This window comes from Mauremys reevesii, linkage group 8 (assembly GCF_016161935.1).
Source record: "Mauremys reevesii isolate NIE-2019 linkage group 8, ASM1616193v1, whole genome shotgun sequence".
Taxonomy (NCBI): domain Eukaryota; kingdom Metazoa; phylum Chordata; order Testudines; family Geoemydidae; genus Mauremys; species Mauremys reevesii.
This window is the reverse complement of record NC_052630.1, coordinates 29,391,820-29,410,181: the sequence shown is the minus strand read 5'-3', so window position 1 is coordinate 29,410,181 and position 18,362 is coordinate 29,391,820. Positions and strand designations below refer to the sequence as shown.

Sequence of the window (18,362 nt, the reverse complement as noted above, 5' to 3'; positions counted from 1 at the left end):
TGATAAATTTCAGGATTTCAGTGGGATTCCACGTAATGGTAAATAAAGACTATTCCAGGCATTTCTACTTGCCTCCAATCTCTTCAGCTGATTCATCCCCACCTATGCCCTGTCTCATGGGAGGAAATGAGAGACAAGCATGTGAAAAAGGGACAGATTGCCTGAGCACTTCCCTTGGTAGCTTTTCCCATTCCCTGTGATGCAGACTGACTGTCTTCAGTGGTCACAGACAGCTGGCACTCCTGCACCCTTGGAGAAGTCTCACTGAATAGGAATTGCTCAGTAACTTCCGAAGGAGTCTGAAATCCCATGCAGATGCTTATGTGCATGCACTTTATCACTTAATGCTTTGTCTGGATTATTTACCCTGCATTAATCTTCTGATGTTGACTGTGGGCTTCCAGCCTTACTTACACTGAATAAAATTAAAGTGATTGGAAGTGCGAAGAGTAAAGTACTAAGGGGGCAGAATCAGGCCTATAATAAACTAATTGCAAAATTTTAATGGGTTTTGGCTATAAAAACTAAAAGCCAATAATGTGGTTACTAGCCCTGGTAATCAGGATGCAGTTTACATCCATGCAAAAACTACCAGTGATATGTATTTTGGACTGTAAATTTTATCTTCTGATGGTGGTAGAAGTGATCATGAAAAAAACACTGCCGTTCTGTAGAGGGGGCTTTCGCCAGTCTGTCACTATCACTGTCATTGGTGTTGCTGTGAACAGCACTTTAAATCAAGCAGCGTGTAGAGAAGTGGGAGAATAAAATATTGTCTGTACAAGGCATTCTATTAAATTATCATTGTCAACTGGTATTTCTTTAATTATAGGCATTTGGAAGAAAATCAAATCAGTATGATAGAGCGTGGAGCATTTCAGGATCTAAAGCAACTCGAACGGCTGTAAGTATGTTTTTTGCATACATGTTGACTTCAAGAACTAAAGATTTTCTGCCTTATTTTCTGCATCCTTTTTATTGTGTTTATATAATGACATAGAAATAATGTGGCTAGAATGAACAAAACACTTGACATTAATTTGAGTTAAGAATAGTTTAAAACAGAGCTGAGTTTTAGATTAAAACCTTGGTATCCATGATTTATTGTAATTCAAAATGATATTAACAATAATTTGTTAAGAAAACTGTAACCACCAATAAATAATTTATATTATAGCAAACCACTAAGGCAAAGTTAGTCAGGTCTAAATTTTATCTCACTTTGTTTTCTGATGTTCTCAGGATGACTTCTCTAATCTAATTAGATTAGTGGTGATGGATTGTCTTAATAGCCAGCACTATTGGGAATTGCCATAGTATAAATGCCCTGCACTTCCATATTAGAATAGAACTCCTTGTGTCAGATTATCTATACAGCTACATTTGCTTTATACTCATTTAATGGCACTGATATTGGTGGAGTCCCAGAGGTCCAAAATTGGACTTTGAGTAGAAAATAAGGCCCTTGGTTTGCTGCCTTTGTTAGTGATTTAAATAAAATGGATCTAAAAGATTTAGATAATCTTAAATCCATCATTTACAAGGCCACTGGCCATGTATTATGGTATATAACAGGGTCTGTGTAGAATTCTATGCATGAAGGTAACCCCAATCTCATTTTTGGGGTCTGCTGTTGTATAACAGTGCATAGAGTGGGAAAACACCTCTGTCAAAATTGGCATGGAGAGTAGTTAATTTTGTGTACATACGTAGAACAAAGAAGTCTGCTGTGCTAAAGCAACTGAGGCCTTGCCTTAATTATTGACAAGTGAGTTGCTTTTTTACCCATTGACTTATCTTTTGACAACTCAGGATTCACTCTTATAAGAGAAATGTATAGTTTGTCTTTGGTTACAAAACTGTGCTTGAAATTGAAATGATGTAGTTAAGATTCACACTGAGATTTGTAATCTGCTCCTTAGAAAAACAGATCTTGAAATATAAAACACTGTTAAGGATACAAAGGTGGTGATTTTGTATGTTGTGTTCATGGAAATGTCTGGGAAGTAGCAGATAGTAACAAAGTTACTTACAAAATAATAAATGCATAATCTGACACACTAAATGACGATTGTTTTAGCTAAAGTTTGTTTTTCTAGAAAGAAAATGTCAGCACTAAGTCTTGAAGTTTTACATCCATTCTGTGTGCTTTAATGGAATAACTTCCTTCTCCCCTCTTTCCCCATTATTTGTTTATTTCTTTAAATAATTCCTCATCTATCTAAAAGGAGCATTTGGGAAAAATACTAGGAGGATACTTAAATGGATTAGCATAACCAGGAAGCTCATCTTTTCTTTATGTTGTATGTTTTCGTTTGTGTGAAACCAGAAATAAAAAATGGGATTCTTCTACTAGTAACTGCTAAAGTACCGTATATATTTGTTCATTAGCCTGTTCGTTTATAAGCCAACCCCCCAAAATGGATAGGTAAGAATAGCAAAAACTGTATGACCTTTTCATAAGCCGACCTTATATTTCAGGGGTTGGAAAACTTTGGCTCCCGGCCCGTCAGGGTAAGCCGCTGGCAGGTCGGGACGTTTTGTTTATGCCACTTCCCACAGCTCCCATTGGCTGGGAACAGCGAACCACCTCCACAGGGAGCTGAGGGACTCCATACCTGCAGACGCTCCAGGTAAACAAAATGACAAGGTATTAGATATTCAAGTCAATGATTCCATAGAGTTTAAAATCATCAAATTTTGGTGTAGATCCGTTTATAAGCTGACCCCCGCTCTTTGATGAGTCACTTTTTTACCAAAAATATTCCGCTTATGAACAAGTATATACAGTATGTGATATCTGAATGCCTCCCTTAAATTTTCTCTCTGTAAACTTTTAAGTTGGCCTGCTACGTACTATATACTCTGTCATACATACGCTGTATCTTTCCTTGCTTTTAGGATTACTTGTCATTAAAATATTTCCTAAATGATGTACTTTGAATTAAAGATTGGGAAACTCACAACTTTTTGGTAGTGCCCCTCAAGTCATTTTATAGGAGATGACTATAAATCTAATCTTTTGCTATGAATCAGTGTGCTTTGGAGAAGGAATTGTGGAAAGCCTGGCATAACTTGTAAGGGCTAAATTGCAACATTTTAGGCAATATAAAAACTATTTTATTAACTATTGTCAAGCACCACAAAATGTTAATTCAGAAAATATGATGGCTGAATTAAAAAAAAAAAGCTGGCTTTTTCCATTTAATTTATTTCAAATAACAAATAAAAATTTCACTTACACTGCTGCAGGCTTTGGAATAAAGTTGGCTTTTGATCTCTTAAAGTGGATGCAAAAGTAATCATTTGCTTTTTTAACAAAGCAGCTGCAGTGGGTCAAACTTTTAAAAACTTGAGTAATTTTGTTCCTGGCAAAATATTGTACATTACATTTTCTTATTCGAAATTGCATTGGAAACATATTGCTTTTTTTTACAGTAGTGATCATTCAAAGGGCATTAACCCTAAATTAATATTATTTTCTCTTAATGTAGTTGAACTTTTCTAGACATCAAAGCAAAAGCCTCATTATTAACTAAAAATATGGACAGAGTTTTCTTTGTGAAATTTATTGCCTGTGATGTCTTTCCCCCTCCTTTAAATCAGTCTAAAACTATAAAACGAAATGTCTGTGTAGGTTCCAGTTACTGATGTCAAAAACATACTTGTTGACAACTTTCCAATTGTTCTACTTTTACCATTAGAATCTCTAAAAACTTAGCTTTACTGATTGAATGGATGCTAGTTTTTGCAACATAAGCAGAGCCTCCAAAGGGCAAATTTCTGTCAAAAATTGTGGCAGATGAGGAAAGCGTGAGGCTGACTTAAGCACTGAATTCAAGTCACAACATGGGTAGCTGCAGTGCAGACTTGGTAATTAAAATGATATTGCAGACAGTAACTAGGTTTTGATAATATCCATTAGATATGGAAACCCGCATGCAACAAGGAGTCTGCAAGCTATCTTCTGCACTTCCTACGTTCTTTAAGGGTCTTACTTTCTCTATCGCTGAGCATCTATAACTCCAATTCAATTAAGTTCAATGGGAGCTACCGGTCTTAGCACATCAAAAAAGCAGGCTTTATTTAGTGGTTTTACAACATGGATTAGTTTTTATAACGTTGCCACCTTCTATGCTTTTCTAAGCCAGAACTAAAAGAGTCAATTTCTGTGGTGGCTAAGCATCAAAAGAAAAAATGGTTTAAACAAAACACATGTAAAACTAATGTGTGCAGTTAGTCTGCCTTACTTAAATGTTTGTTCTTCTGCAGCTGTAGGTCCAATCCTGCAACCTACTCTGCATAGGCCAACTCCACATTTGTGCAGTACCCAATGGAAGTTAAGAGTCTCCATGCGTGTTTAGGCGTTCACCTTCATGAAACAGCTTGCAGGTCTGATGCCCTGAAACAGCATTAGTATAAGGCCTGGTCTACGCTACGATTTTAGGTCGAATTTAGCAGCATTACCTTGATTTAACCCTGCACCCGTCCACACGACAAAGCCCTTTTTTGACTTAAAGGGCTCTTAAAATCAGTTTCTTTACTCCACCCCCGACAAGGGGATTAGTGCTGAAATCGGCCTTGCCAGGTCGAATTTGGGGTAGTGTGGATGCAATTCGACGGTATTGGCCTCCGGGAGCTATCCCAGAGTGCTCCATTGTGACCGCTCTGAACAGCGCTCTTAACTCAGATGCACTGGCCAGGTAGACAGGAAAAGTTCCACGAACTTTTGAATTTCATTTCCTGTTTGGCCAGCGTGGCGAGCTGATCAGCACAGGTGACCATGGAGTCCCAGAATCGCAAAAGAGCTCCAGCATGGACCAAACGGGAGGTACGAGATCTGATCGCTGTATGGGGAGACGAATCCTTGCTAGCTGAATTCCATTCCAGTAAACGAAATGCCAAAACATTTGAAAAAATCTCCGAGGGCATGAAGGACAGAGGCTATAACAGGGACTTGCAGCAGTGCCGTGTGAAAATTAAGGAGCTCAGGCAAGCCTACCAAAAAACCAGAGAGGCAAACGGCTGCTCTGGGTCACAGCCCCAAACATGCTGCTTCTGTGATGAGCTGCATGCCATTCTAGGGGATGCAACCACCAGTCCCCCAACCCTGTGCTTTGACTCAGTCAGTGGAGTAGAACGCAACACGGAAGCGAGTTTTGGGGACGAGGAAGGTAGCTCACCACAAGGAAGCGGAGAAACCAGTTTCACCAACAGCCAGGATCTGTTTCTCATGGTGGACCTGGAGCCAGTACCCCCCGAACCCACCCAAGGCGGGCTCCCGGACCCTGAAGGCAGAGAAGAGACCTCTGGTGAGTGTACCTTTGTAAATATTATACATGGTTTAAAAGCAAGCGTGTTTAATGATTAATTTGCCTTGGCATTCACGGCCAGTACAGCTACTGGAAAAGTCTGTTAACGTGTCTGGGGATGGAGCGGAAATCCTCCAGGGACATCTCCATAAAGCTCTCCTGGAGGTACCCCCAAAGCCTTTGCAAAAGGTTTTGGGGGAGGGCACCATTATTCTGTTCTCCATGGTAGGACACTTTACCACGCCAGGCCAGTAGCACGTAGTTGGGAATCATTGTAGAACAAAGCATTGCGGTGTATGGTCCCGGTGTTTGCTGGCATTCAAACAACATCCGTTCTTTATGTGTTATCCTCAGGAGAGTGATATCATTCATGGTCACCTGGTTGAAATAGGGTAGTTTTATTAAGCGGACATTCAGAGGTGCCTGTTCTTGCTGGGATGTTTGCCTGTGGCTGAACAGAAATGTTTCCCACTGTTAGCCACGTGGTGGGGGGGAGGGGTGAAGCCATCATCTCAGAGAATTGGATGTGTGTGGGGGGGTTAGTTGGTTTTGTGTTGCATGTTAACCCAGAAACCGCAGCCCCTCCTTTTAAATTGCCAGCCCATTTTAAATGGCCAACCCAATGGGTGCTTGGTATGGGAAATGAGGGCGCTGCTGTTTGAAACCATTCCCACATGTTATGAAGGTTAAAGATGCCAAAAGACTGTGGCTTACCATGTCTGCCTGCAAGCCAAATTCTGTTGCCCCACCCTGTGTGAGTGATCTCTCACACCAAACCGGCATACCCTCAATAAGAGGCAAAATGCAACCTTGTAACGAAAGCACATGTGCTATGTAATGTTAACAGCAAGGTTTACCATGAAAGAGTGTACCCATTGTTCTATAAAATGTGTCTTTGTAACTACCACTCTCCCTTTTTTTTCTCTCCACCAGCTGCATATGTTTCTCCTTCACAGAGGCTAGTGAAGATTAGAAGGTGAAAAAAACGCACTCGGGATGAAATGTTCTCTGAGCTCATGCTGTCCTCCCACACTGACAGATCACAGCAGAATGCGTGGAGGCAGACAATGTTAGAGTGAAGGAAAGCGCAATATGAATGTGAGGAGAGGTGGCGGGCTGAAGAGAGTAAGTGGCAGGCTGAAGATGATTGGTGGCGTCAGCTTGCTGACAGAAGGCAGGAGTCAATGCTCAGGCTGCTGGAGGATCAAACTTATATGCTCCAGCATATGGTTGAGCTGCAGGAAAGGCAGCAGGAGCACAGACCGCCACTACAGCCCCTGTGTAACCTCCTCCTCAAGTTCCATAGCTTCCTCACCCAGACGTCCAAGAATGTGGTGGGGGGGCCTCCGGCCACCCAGCCACTCTACCCCAGAGGATTGCCCAAGCAACAGAAGGCTGGCACTCAATACGTTTTTAAGTTTTAAAGTGCAGAGAGGCCTTGTGCTCCTCCCCCACTTCACCCAGTGCTTCCCTCCTCCTCTATCCCTCCCGGGCTACCTTGGCAGTTATCCCTCTATTTGTGTGATGAATTAATAAAAAATGCATGAATGTGAAGGAACAATGACTTTATTGCCTCTGCAAGTGGTGATTGAAGGGGGAGGGGACAGTGTTAGCTTACAGGGAAGTAGAGTGAACTAAGGGAAGGGGGAGGAGTTCATCAAGGAGAAACAAACAGAACTTTCACACTATGGCCGGGCCAGTTATGAAACTGGTTTTCAAAGCTTCTCTGATACGCAGCGCGCCCTCCTGTACTCTTGTAACCGCTCTGATGTCTGGCTGCGCGTAATCAGTGGCCAGGTGATTTGCCTCAACCTCCCACCCCACCATAAACATCTCCCCCTCACTCTCACAGATATTGTGGAGCGCACAGCAAGCCGTAATAACAATGGGAATATTGGTTTCGTTGAGGTATATCTGAGTCAGTAAACTGTGCCAGAGCACTTTTAAACGTCCAAATGCACATTATACCACCATTCTGCACTTGCTCAGCCTATAGTCGAACAGCTGCTGACTACTGTTCAGGCTGTCTGTGTACGGCTTCATGAGCCATGGCATTAAGGGGTATGCTGGGTCCCCAAGGATAACTATAGGCATTTCAACATCCCCGATGGTTATTTTCTGGTCTGGGAAGAAAGTCCCTTCCTACAGCTTTTGAAACAGACTTGAGTTCCTGAAGATGTGTCATGTACCTTTCCCGGCCATCCCACATTGATGTTGGTGAAACGTCCCTTGTGATCCACGAGTGCTTGCAGAAGCACTGAAAAGTACCCCTTTCGGTTTATGTACTCGCTGGCTTGGTGCTCTGGTGCCAAGATAGGTTTCCGTCTATTGCCTGATCACAGGGAATCCCATTGCAGCAAAGCCATCCACTATGGCCTGCATATTTCCCAGAGTCACTACCCTTGATATCAGCAGCTCTTTGGTTGCGCTGTCTGCTTGGATCACAGCAGCCCCCACAGTAGATTTGCCCACTCCAAATTGATGCCCAACTGACCGGTAGCTGTCTGGTGTTGCAAGCTTCCACAAGGCTATCGCCACTCGCTTCTCAACTGTGAGGTCTGCTCTCGGTATCCTGGCGCTTCAAGGCAGGGGAAAGCAAGTCACAAAGTTCCATGAAAGTGCCCTTACGCATGCGAAAGTTTCGCAGCCACTGGGAATCGTCCCAGAGCTGTAACACTATGCAATCCCACCAGTCTGTGCTTGTTTTTTGGTCCCAGAATTGGCGTTCCACGCCATGAACCTGCCCAATTAACACCATGATGTGCACATTGCCGGGGCCCGTACTTTGTGAGAAGTTTATGTCCATGTCCTCATCACTCTCGTCACTGTGCTGCCGTCGCCTCCTCACCTGGTTTCGCTTTTGCAGGTTCTGGTTCTGCATATCCTGCTGGATAATGCGCGTGGTGTTTACAGTTCTCATAATTGCCGCAGTGATCTGAGCGGGCTCCATGTTCCCAGTGCTATGGCGTATGTGCTGAAAAAAGGCGCAAAATGATTGTCTGCCGTTGCTCTGATGGAGGGAGGGGCAGCTGACAACATGGCTTACAGGTTTGGCTTACAGGGAATTAATATCAACAAAGAGGGTGGCTTTGCATCAAGGAGAAACACAAACAACTGTCATACAGAATGGCCCCCTCAAGGATTGAACTCAAAACCCTGGGTTTAGCAGGCCATTGATTTCACGGAGGGAGGGAGAGAGAGACGGGGGAGCAAATGAAAACAAAACAAATCTGGTCTATTTCTTGTTTTGATCCACTCCATCTATCTTATACATGTTAGGCTGGCAGCAGATGGTGCAGTATGACTGCTAGCCATCGTCATCTCCTGGCTGCTCACCAGAAGACAGTGCAGTACGACTGCTGGCAGGACTGAGTCTCCATGAGATGACACTTGAAAAGGGAATGACCTGACTGAGTCACTCCCATGTCTGCCCAGGTGCCCCTGACCGACCTCACCGAGGTCAGCTAAAAGAGCACCCAGGAGTATGACTACAATGGCTACCAATCGTAATGCACCGTCTACTGTCAAAAGGCACTGAGCTGCTGCTGTGTAGCAATGCAGAACCACGTCTGCCAGTACCCAGGAGACATACGGTGACGGTGAGCTGAGTGGGCTCCATGCTTGCCGTGTATGGTGTCTGCACAGGTAACCCAGGAAAAAAGGCGCAAAACGATTGTCTGCTGTTACTTTCATGGAGGGAGGGTGGGGAGCCTGATGAGATGTACCCAGAACCACCCGTGACACTGTTTTTGTCCCATCAGGCACTGGGATCTCAACCCAGAATTCCAATGGGCAGCGGAGACTGCGGGAACTGTGGGATAGCTACCCACAGTGCAACGCTCCTGAAGTCGATGCTAGCCTTGGTACTGTGGGCGCAGTCTGCCGACTTAATGCACTTAGAGCATTTTATGTGGGGACACAAACAATTGACTGTATAAAAACGATTTCTAAAAAACCGACTTCTATAAATTCGACCTAATTTCATAGTGTAGACATACCCTAAGTTGTCTATCAGGTTTGAGTGCTACTGCTATTGCTGTCATACTCTTTGTAGAACAGATGTACAGTACGATCTTCCAAAATGTGTGATGAACTTATGTCAGCTAAAGGACTTCATGTGTCAGGCCTTATGAATAGTAGGAGTGTTCAGTAAGTATTTAAGTAGTTATGAATATAGCTGAAAGAATTTGGAGTGCCTTTCAGGAATCTTCTAAATGATACCCCAGGGTTCAGCTCACTTGGCTAGTAGTGCTATAACCATTTTAAGGTAACTGCTTTACCTTTTGGTATATGGAATATCTCAGAAGACAGTGTCACTTGCTTAGTAATTTCCGGCTCCTTTATATTACAGCCCTATCCCTTAATTCAATTTATGTTTTGTTGTATAAAATGAAATTATGTAGTCAACTGTTATTCATGCTAGTTTTATGTAGGGCTAATTATTGGACTGTAAAACATGACTAACATTGCTGATGGAAAGCTTGGCGAAGCAGAGATTTTTGCTTCAGTACTTTTTGTATGTCGCTAAGGAAAATTAAAAAGATGTGTTCTGAGAATGCAAGCATGAACTAAACATGCTCCAATGAGCATAGCATTGTTTAAAGAGAGTAATTCACACGATATAATCTTGGGTACAATTTGTAAGAAACTTATTTCAATCAAACCTTCTAAAATTGCCATGGCATGAACTCCAGCCCTTTCTTAACGAAAGAGATATTTGGAGAGTGTTGAGCATGTGAAGTGCCATATAAATGCTATGGATGCTTCAAGTTTTAGAAAGATGCTTCACATTTTTCTGCAGTGGAGAACAGGAAACTTAGTGTTCTGCAGAGTGCTCTTTAATCCACAATACTGGTAGCCAATGAGGGGCCAATAAATATTTGTATACCTCTTTTTAAGCTAATTTGGTGTAATTAAGAGATCAAAAGTAAAATCCTCCACTGAGGAGTATCCTAGAGATTTGTGATCCTTCCTGAAGGTCAGATTAACAACTCCCTCTTCTCCCAAACCCTTATGATTAAACTGGTCCAGTCCCTGTAAGTGCAGGATGCAGTACCCAGGCAGGATGAATCAGTGTCTAATGTGATACACTATTTCTGACTTTGCCTTAACTGTTCTAGAACACATAACATTGAAATATATCCGAATAAAAATAGAATTTTACAGTATAGCTGGATCTGATTTGTACTGTGAGCTTAATATGTATAGTACTGTGAAATATTGGCATAACAAGGTTGTAATACAATTTAAAAAACAGTATTTTATTGGCTTGTTTGTTTGGACCCTGACATTTCAGCTACACAATCATACTTAAATGAGCAGAAAGGCTGTTACACATTATACAAACAAAATGACACGTGATCAAGAATGTAGGCGTACTACAGTAAATGGATAAACTCATGATACTGGGCATGATGGGGCCCAAAGTACAGACTGAAATCCCTCCCACAGCCAGATGTCCTACATCTCTGTAGAATGAAGAGGCAGGATACAAGACATTAAATAGTCTTGACTTTTACATAGCCGTCTGCCAAAAATTGTCACACAGCCCCACTATCTTCAAAAGGGTTGACTTTAGCTCACAGTTGGTTCTTTCTCCTCAGCTCAGTTTCTTTAGCTTAGACTAAAGGATTTCAACATCTGAAAACGCTAACAATATGTTTCTGTTTTTAAAGGATGACAAAAACTGTAAATATAGTCAAATCTAATCTCTCCAATGTTCGGAAAAATAATTAGCTCTCAGACAAAGAACTTGGATGCCAAGTTTTAACTCCAGAACCCTTGTTTTGTGCAGCGATAGAGCTTTAAAATGGAAATTGGGTTTGACCTTTAACTGGAGAGATGCTACTGTGTATTATATTTCTGTAAGCTGAATTTTAAATGTTTGATTATTACATTAAAGTGGGTTGTTTGGGCATAATGTACTGTAAAATCACTATTAGTGACCGAGGATGCTAGTGGAGAAGAATATATTGTTCTGAGAGATGCTTTGCAATCTAGACCTCATCAATTAGGACTGAACAGGCTTTAAATAAATCATGTAATACAAAAAGCATTTTCCACAATTAACATGCTGAGTGGAAAGATTGCTAAGTGGCTCAGAGTTGTGGGTAAAATAATAAATGTATCAGATAGTTCTTCACTATTGTAAACAAAAGTTTGTTGCAGACCTGTGGCATTCTAGATGGATCCCTGCTTATGGTATTTATACAGAGTTTGTAGTGTTTCTTTACACCCAGCAAACATGCATTTTTTTCCATATTCCTAAAAATCTATGAAGTTTATGAATCACCCAATAATAGAGCAGAGTAACAAAGCAGTGGTTTGCATAAGGTTGAGAAACATTATTTTCTGTAATAGCTATTCAGGAGAAGGTTTCAAAATGGTCGTTTTCTATTAGTGAATTGTGAAGGGTGTCTAAACCCTGCTCCGGTGTTGAAGGGGTTAAAAAGCTGCTATGGGCAAGGCTGGCTATTTCACTCATGAGAAGAGTGGAATAGGGGCTTAGAAAGCAGGAATTTCCCAGCAGCTGCCAGGCAGTTCTGGGACAGAGCAGATAGTGGCTCTACAGCTCTGAAAGGAGACTCCTAGAAGCCTTTGGGGTACTGCGCACAGGAATGCCATTTACCAGCGGGCCCCCCGCCCTTACCTCCTGTGTTTACAAGGAGACAGTGACCCTGGGGCAGTGGCTGGGTAAGACAAGTTCTGCAAGCCTCACAACAGAAAAACTAGGGGTCACCAAATATAATTAACAGGCAACAGGTTTAAAACAAATAAAAGGAAGTATTTCTTCACACAACGCACGGTCAACCTTTGGAACTCCTTGCCAGAGGATGTTGTGAAGGCCAAGACCATAACAGGGTTCAGAAAAGAACTAGATAAGTTCATGGAGGAGATCCATCAATGGCTATTAGCCAGGATGGGCAGGAATGGTGTCCCTAGCCTCTGTTTGCCAGAAGCTGGGAATGGGCGACAGGGGATGGATCACTTGATGATGACCTGTTACGTTCATTCCCTCTGGGGCACCTGGCACTGGCCACTGTCAGAAGACAGGATACTGGGCTAGATGGACCTTTGGTCTGACCCAGTAGGGTCATTCTTATGTTCAAGGTGAGTTGATCAGGTGGTTGGTACCACCATGTTCTACCCCTTTTGGGGTTAGGGAATCTGAGAACATACAGAAGGGACTAGTGGAGTGGGAGCCAAGAACCCTACCCCCTTCAACACAAATGGACAATTTAACTCAATTTGTATCATAGAGATCCATACTTAGGCAGATGGGATGCCCTACAGAGTTTTCAGTGTTTATGCAGTAGGAGGCACCTGAGAACTGTGACAGTAGGTGCCCTGCTCATGTTGGTTTGCTATGAGTTTTACTATTTTAGTACTCCAGATGAGTGTGAAATTTAGATATTCTGGAACTGCAGACACTACACTTGTTCTTTCATCTCACTGAGCCATATTAATTTATATCTAAGAATCTTCCTGTGTGACCTTTTGGTGAAGAAGCTTACTTGTGCTATATGCCTCAGTTTTCCCTAGAATACACAAATAACTCTTTTCTACTAACTCAGAGTAAATGAGCACAAAATAATTGATCAGGACACACCAGAGACATACATTTGAATGGATTTAAAGCAGCAGGCTGTTACATGGTTAGGGTGATAGACAGGGGCGGCTCTACCTTTTTGGCCGCCTCAAGCAGTCATGCGCGGGAGGCGCCCCGGAGCCGCGGGAGCAGCGGACCTCCCGCGGGCATGACTGCAGAGGGTCCGCTGGTCGCGCGGCTCGGCTGGACCTCCCCGCAGCTGCGGACGGTTCGCTGGTCCGGCGGCTGCGGTTGAGCTGCCGCAGTCATGCCTGCGGGAGGTCCACTGGAGCCGCGGGACGAGCGCCTCCTCCGCAGTCATACCTGCGGCAGGTCTGGTCCTCCCGGGGCTCCAGTGGACCTCCCGCAGGCATGACTGCGGCAGGTCCCCCGGCCCAATCTGCCGCCCCCCTGGGAAATGGCCACCCCACGCGCGTGCTTGCCGCGCTGGGGTCTGGAGCCGGCCCTGGTGATAGAACCACTGATTTAATAATTCTTTGGGAGGTGGGGAGCCCACAGTAACATGTTGCTGCCATTGGTTGAGCTTTATATGATGTTACATTGACTCAAGCAGCCAAAATAAATGTTCCCAAGCTGTAGCCTTGGCTGCTGAAAGGATGATTAAGATTTCAGATTTGCTTTCTTCAGTTGCGCAAGTCAGAACTGTTAAGTGGCCTTTTTAGGACATTTCACTGTAGTTTTTTTTAAGTTCCTGTGATTTAGTGAAGCGTTGCTCTTTCCTGTAAATTGCATACCAGATCTAGTTAGGGAAGATCAATGTTTTCTAGATATCTTTCTCATAACTTTGCTGTTCTCACAACTCCAGTGTATGCTAGATTTTAAAAATAGAATTATGGAAGGGGGAAAAAATCTTGTAGTCCAAAAAGTTGTTGTTTGAAAGGAATGTTTTGTAATCTCTTCTACATACTTTTCCATATAGAGTCAAAATACTCTGACCAGTTACTGAACAGAAGAAAATAAACTAAGATATAAGCTATGTCATGCAAATATTCAGTTTGTTTTGTGACTAGTGTCACATGTTGGATCTCTCCTGCTTGAGAAATGCCAACCATTCAAGGTTTTATTGAAACTGTGGTGAAATGAGCACAATGCAAAAGAAAGCACACGTGATATAAAGATTTAAAAGATGGCAGTGTACATGTAGAATATGAAATACATTGAAAGCTATTTTTAAATATACAACTTCAAAAATATTTTTTCAATGTGACACTGACCTGTAATTTGACACTTAGGATAACCCCTACTTCTCACCTCTTACTTAAAGTGAACAGCAGATTGACCCTATTGTTGTCCCCCATAACTTGGACACCTTTTGCTATTGTCATTTGACTCCATTGGGTTTCCTGTGGGATTCCATGTAAGTGTAAATAAAGACTATTCCAGGCATCTTAACAGATATCTTAATAGCTAAATGTAACATCCACGTGTTAAAGAATAGACACACAGCTACATATGAATCTGGCCAGTAGGTATATAAATTATCCACACAGAGGGCTCAGTGCTCCCTACAAGAGATGGACTTGCAATGTGCCGTGAATGTTAACAGATCCAGGCTATTTTAAAACAGAGTAAACACCAAATTGCAGAATTGAGGAGCCTCATGAGAACCTCCTAGAAACTTTTGTTAGCATCCTAGCCGCACACCCAGTTTCAGATGGAGAGACAGAGCTTGAGTGCCTCTGCTGATCAAAACTGTGACAGTCTGGCACAAGGAAAGATGCGCTCTCTAGAACATTATCAAACTTGCAAGTCAATTAAGGCTGTATAAGGAGAGAATTTCAAACTGGGATGAAAGGTATGCATCAGATGGGAGTGCATGTTATGGAATGCTGGTATAGTGGGTGCTGTGGTGAAGCAACACTGAAGAGGCAGGCAGCCACTTTCTGCACCAGCTTTAGCTTCTGAATAATTTTAAAATGTAGTGCCATGAAGAGCATCTTGTGCAGTATTTTTGCTATGCATATTGTTGTTCAGTTTTTTAACTGGTTGTTTCTATTTAAAATTTTCAAATGGCTTAAGTCATCTTATTATTTAATTGTCAATGTTTCTTCTTTTGGAAATGATTTAATTTGTTGAGGAGCAAGAAAGACTTCAATGTTAAGAAATATTGAATTTTTTTTTACCATTTACTTTAAAAAGTGTCTCTCATATAGAAATTTGCTAGCAGCTTGGCATTGCATACCTACAGTACAACAATATTTATTTCTAGCCACATACTGTGCTCCCATTAAACTTGACATTATTTCAAGGGTCAAAGGCAGCATATGGCAAAGGCAGCTAATATAGCTTTTATTTAAATACAGATATGTTTTCATCTTGAAGTATATATCATGTATTAACATTCATATGAGTTAGTTAAGTAATACTTCAGGCATTAAAATGAGGAACCACCGTGTGACACAAATACATAGTTTATGCAGATAGAGGATGCTATATACTTTGGAAACCAACTAAATAAGATAAAGACGTATTTAATTGCCAGTCAAAAGCAAACCACTGCAGTTGGGCAGTCTGCAATATGATTAGCGTACAGTACTTGAAGTCCAAGGACTGGAAAAGTAAATGCATTCTAGTTTAGTACAGAAGTGCACTGGCAGAGTAGCTAAGTATATTTGGTACTGATTAGTGTTTGTTCCTCGCAGATTGAAAAGTTACCTTTCCTGAAGCTTCAGCTGACATAAATAGTGCAAACATATTTGAAGAGAGAAAGCTGGGATTTGCTTATGTTCTTATTACAAATGACAACTCCAATGGAAATTTGGAGGAAAATAATTACATAGCTCTCCTCTTCCAAGGATTTTTAAGTGCATGCTTGTCTGATGGGACAACAGAATCATAACTCCAAACTTACTTGTATGCTTCAGAAGAAGCATAAACCAAAGCATGAAAATAACTGATCTTTCTAAGGTACTCACCATCTATCAAAATCCGCTGCATCAAACTGCTTGGAGTTAAGGATAGTGGTCACTACATGTTTAATTTAATAATTCTCATTCAATTGTCTTTTGACCACAAATGGAAATGTTCATAATTATATTGTTTAACCCAGCATGGCATTGTAAGTTTCCAAACTGCTTGCTATGAAGTCCAAAACCTCCTAAATGTAAAATAGTTCTACTGCTTCATTGCACTCTAACACCACATTAAAACATCCCAGAATGTAAAATGCAGACTTGGGAAGAAATTTGAGTGTAATTTCTAAATTTTGACTCCTTTGGTGTTGACATTGAAAGAGTTATATTTTGAGTCATCTGACCTTGGACTTCATCTGTTCTGGGATTTACATAAAAGCATTTCCTGTCAGAACTTACAGCACTGGGGATTCAGTCAATGAGAATCTCTAAAGGGTGAAGTTGGAGAATGGCTACTTTCTTTAAAACTTGCTTTGGAACTTAGTTTCATTATATAGTAATCAAGAATAAATTGTTACTTGAATCTAAAATATTTCCCAGCCAAGGTAGTTAATACAAAACTAACATTTAGATTTAAGTATTGTTGGGTACTTTCCAAATGGGTATTTATCAGAAAGGGAACAGGTGGGAGTGGGACGGGGAGAAGAAGAATCTTAACTAGTGAAAAACAATGGACTTTATCTGTGCTTGAGAGAAGAATAGAATCCTGCTTTTAGTTTGCAGTACTTGGAAGAAGCGTGTCAATCTTTTGGACCCAATCTTTTGACAGTTGATCAAATTGGGCAGTGTAAACCAGTGGCTCTGAATCTTTCCAGACTGCTGTACCCCTTTCAAGAGTCTGATTTGTCTTGAATACTCCCAAATTTCACCTCACTTAAAAGCTTACAAAACCAGAAATAAAAATGCAACAGTGTGTCAGCACACTATTACTGAAAAATTGCCTACTTTTTCATTTTTACCATATAATTATAAAATGTTAATTGGAATATAAATATTGTACTTACATTTTAGTGTATCGAGCAGTATAAACAAATCATTGTCTATTAAATTTTAGTTTGTAATGACTTTGCTAGTGGTTTTAATGTAGCATATTGTAAAACTAGGCAAATATCTAGATAAATAGATGTACCGCCTGGAAGACCTCTGAATATTTCCAGGAGAACACATACCCCTGGTTGAGAACCACTGGTGTAAACAAATAGAAAATATTGTGCTCCTCTGTGGAATATTGATTCATGGATTTTTAAGGCCAGAAGCAACCACTGAGATGATCTTGTCTGATTTCCAGCATAACACAGACTATAAGACTTCTAGGAATTAATTCCTGCTTCAGGTCCAATAGGTGTTGTTGAACAATAGCATATTTTATTATAAAAATAATAATCCAGTCTTGATTTTAAAAGTGCCAGTGATGGAGACTCCAACACAACCCTTGATGAATTGTTCCAATGGTCAGTTACCCTCAAAGTTAAAAATTTGCTCCTTCTTTCTAGTCTGAATTTGTCTAGCTTCAACTTTCAGCCATTGGATGTTGTTATAACTTTGTCTGCTAGATTGAAGAACCCTCTATTAAAATTTTGTTCCCCATGTAGGTACTCTCAGACTGTGATTAAGTCACCGCTTAAGCTTCTCTTCTGTGGGCTATGTGGATTGCACTCCATGTCTCACTATCAGGCATGTTTTCAAAAGTCTTCAATCATTCTGGTGACTCTTCTCTGAACTCTCTCTAATTTCTCAAAATCCTTGTTAAACTGTGGACACCAGAACTGAATGCAGCATTCCTGTAGCAGCTGCACCAGTGCCAAATAGAGATGTGATATACCCTCTCTATTTCTGCTCAAGATTCCCCTGTTTATGTATCCAAAGATCACATTAAGTTTTTTGGTCACACCATGCCTCTGGGAGGGCATGTTCAGCTGATGACAATCCCACCCCCCCGTCATTTTAGGCTTGTCCCCCATTTCATGCCTTCAAATGTGCAATACTGTTTTGTAGAGTGAATGTGAATCTCGTAGCTTCTTCTCAGCTGCTAACATGTGGATGTTATGACTTTAGGTTCTGAATTAAGTGGCTTTTATATTCCATTTCTGGCTACACTAAATAGTGATACATTCAGTCTATAACTTCAGTGGATTGGAGGTTCAGCATAATGATGGCCCATTGAAGGTCAAATTGAAAGTGAACAAGGACTGTAGAACTGAGTGTGTGTTTATTTGTATAGGAAAATATTTGGATCCAAACTGTGAAATTGTGTAATAGCTTTCCCCTTCTCCTTTTTGGGCTGTACATTGAATAAAGCAGCACGTCTCAGATTAGATAACCACTTGTAGTGGCTCATCTGAACTGCCGTATATTCAGAATGACGTTTCTCTGGTTATCTCTTATAGCTGGATAGTGTCTTTACCAAGTGTGGATCATGCACACTAACTGTTTATGTACTAAAGGGCACTAATGCCCTACTTAATTCATGATTTAGTATGTCTGTCTACAGTTAGTAATTAAATAGTTACATTAGCCTGCTACTATGAA

At 41.3% G+C, this 18,362-nt stretch overlaps 1 protein-coding gene across 2 annotated transcripts in view; it reads left to right on the top strand.

Annotated features, from left to right (window-relative positions):
• The window catches only part of SLIT3 (slit guidance ligand 3), a 781,907-nt gene that overhangs the window by 43,823 nt on the left and 719,722 nt on the right, over positions 1–18,362 (top strand). For both annotated transcript variants that reach the window (XM_039485327.1, XM_039485326.1), the window contains exon 3: positions 833–904. In XM_039485327.1, the coding sequence (XP_039341261.1) occupies positions 833–904 (72 nt within the window). The remainder of the gene's footprint in view (positions 1–832; positions 905–18,362) is intronic.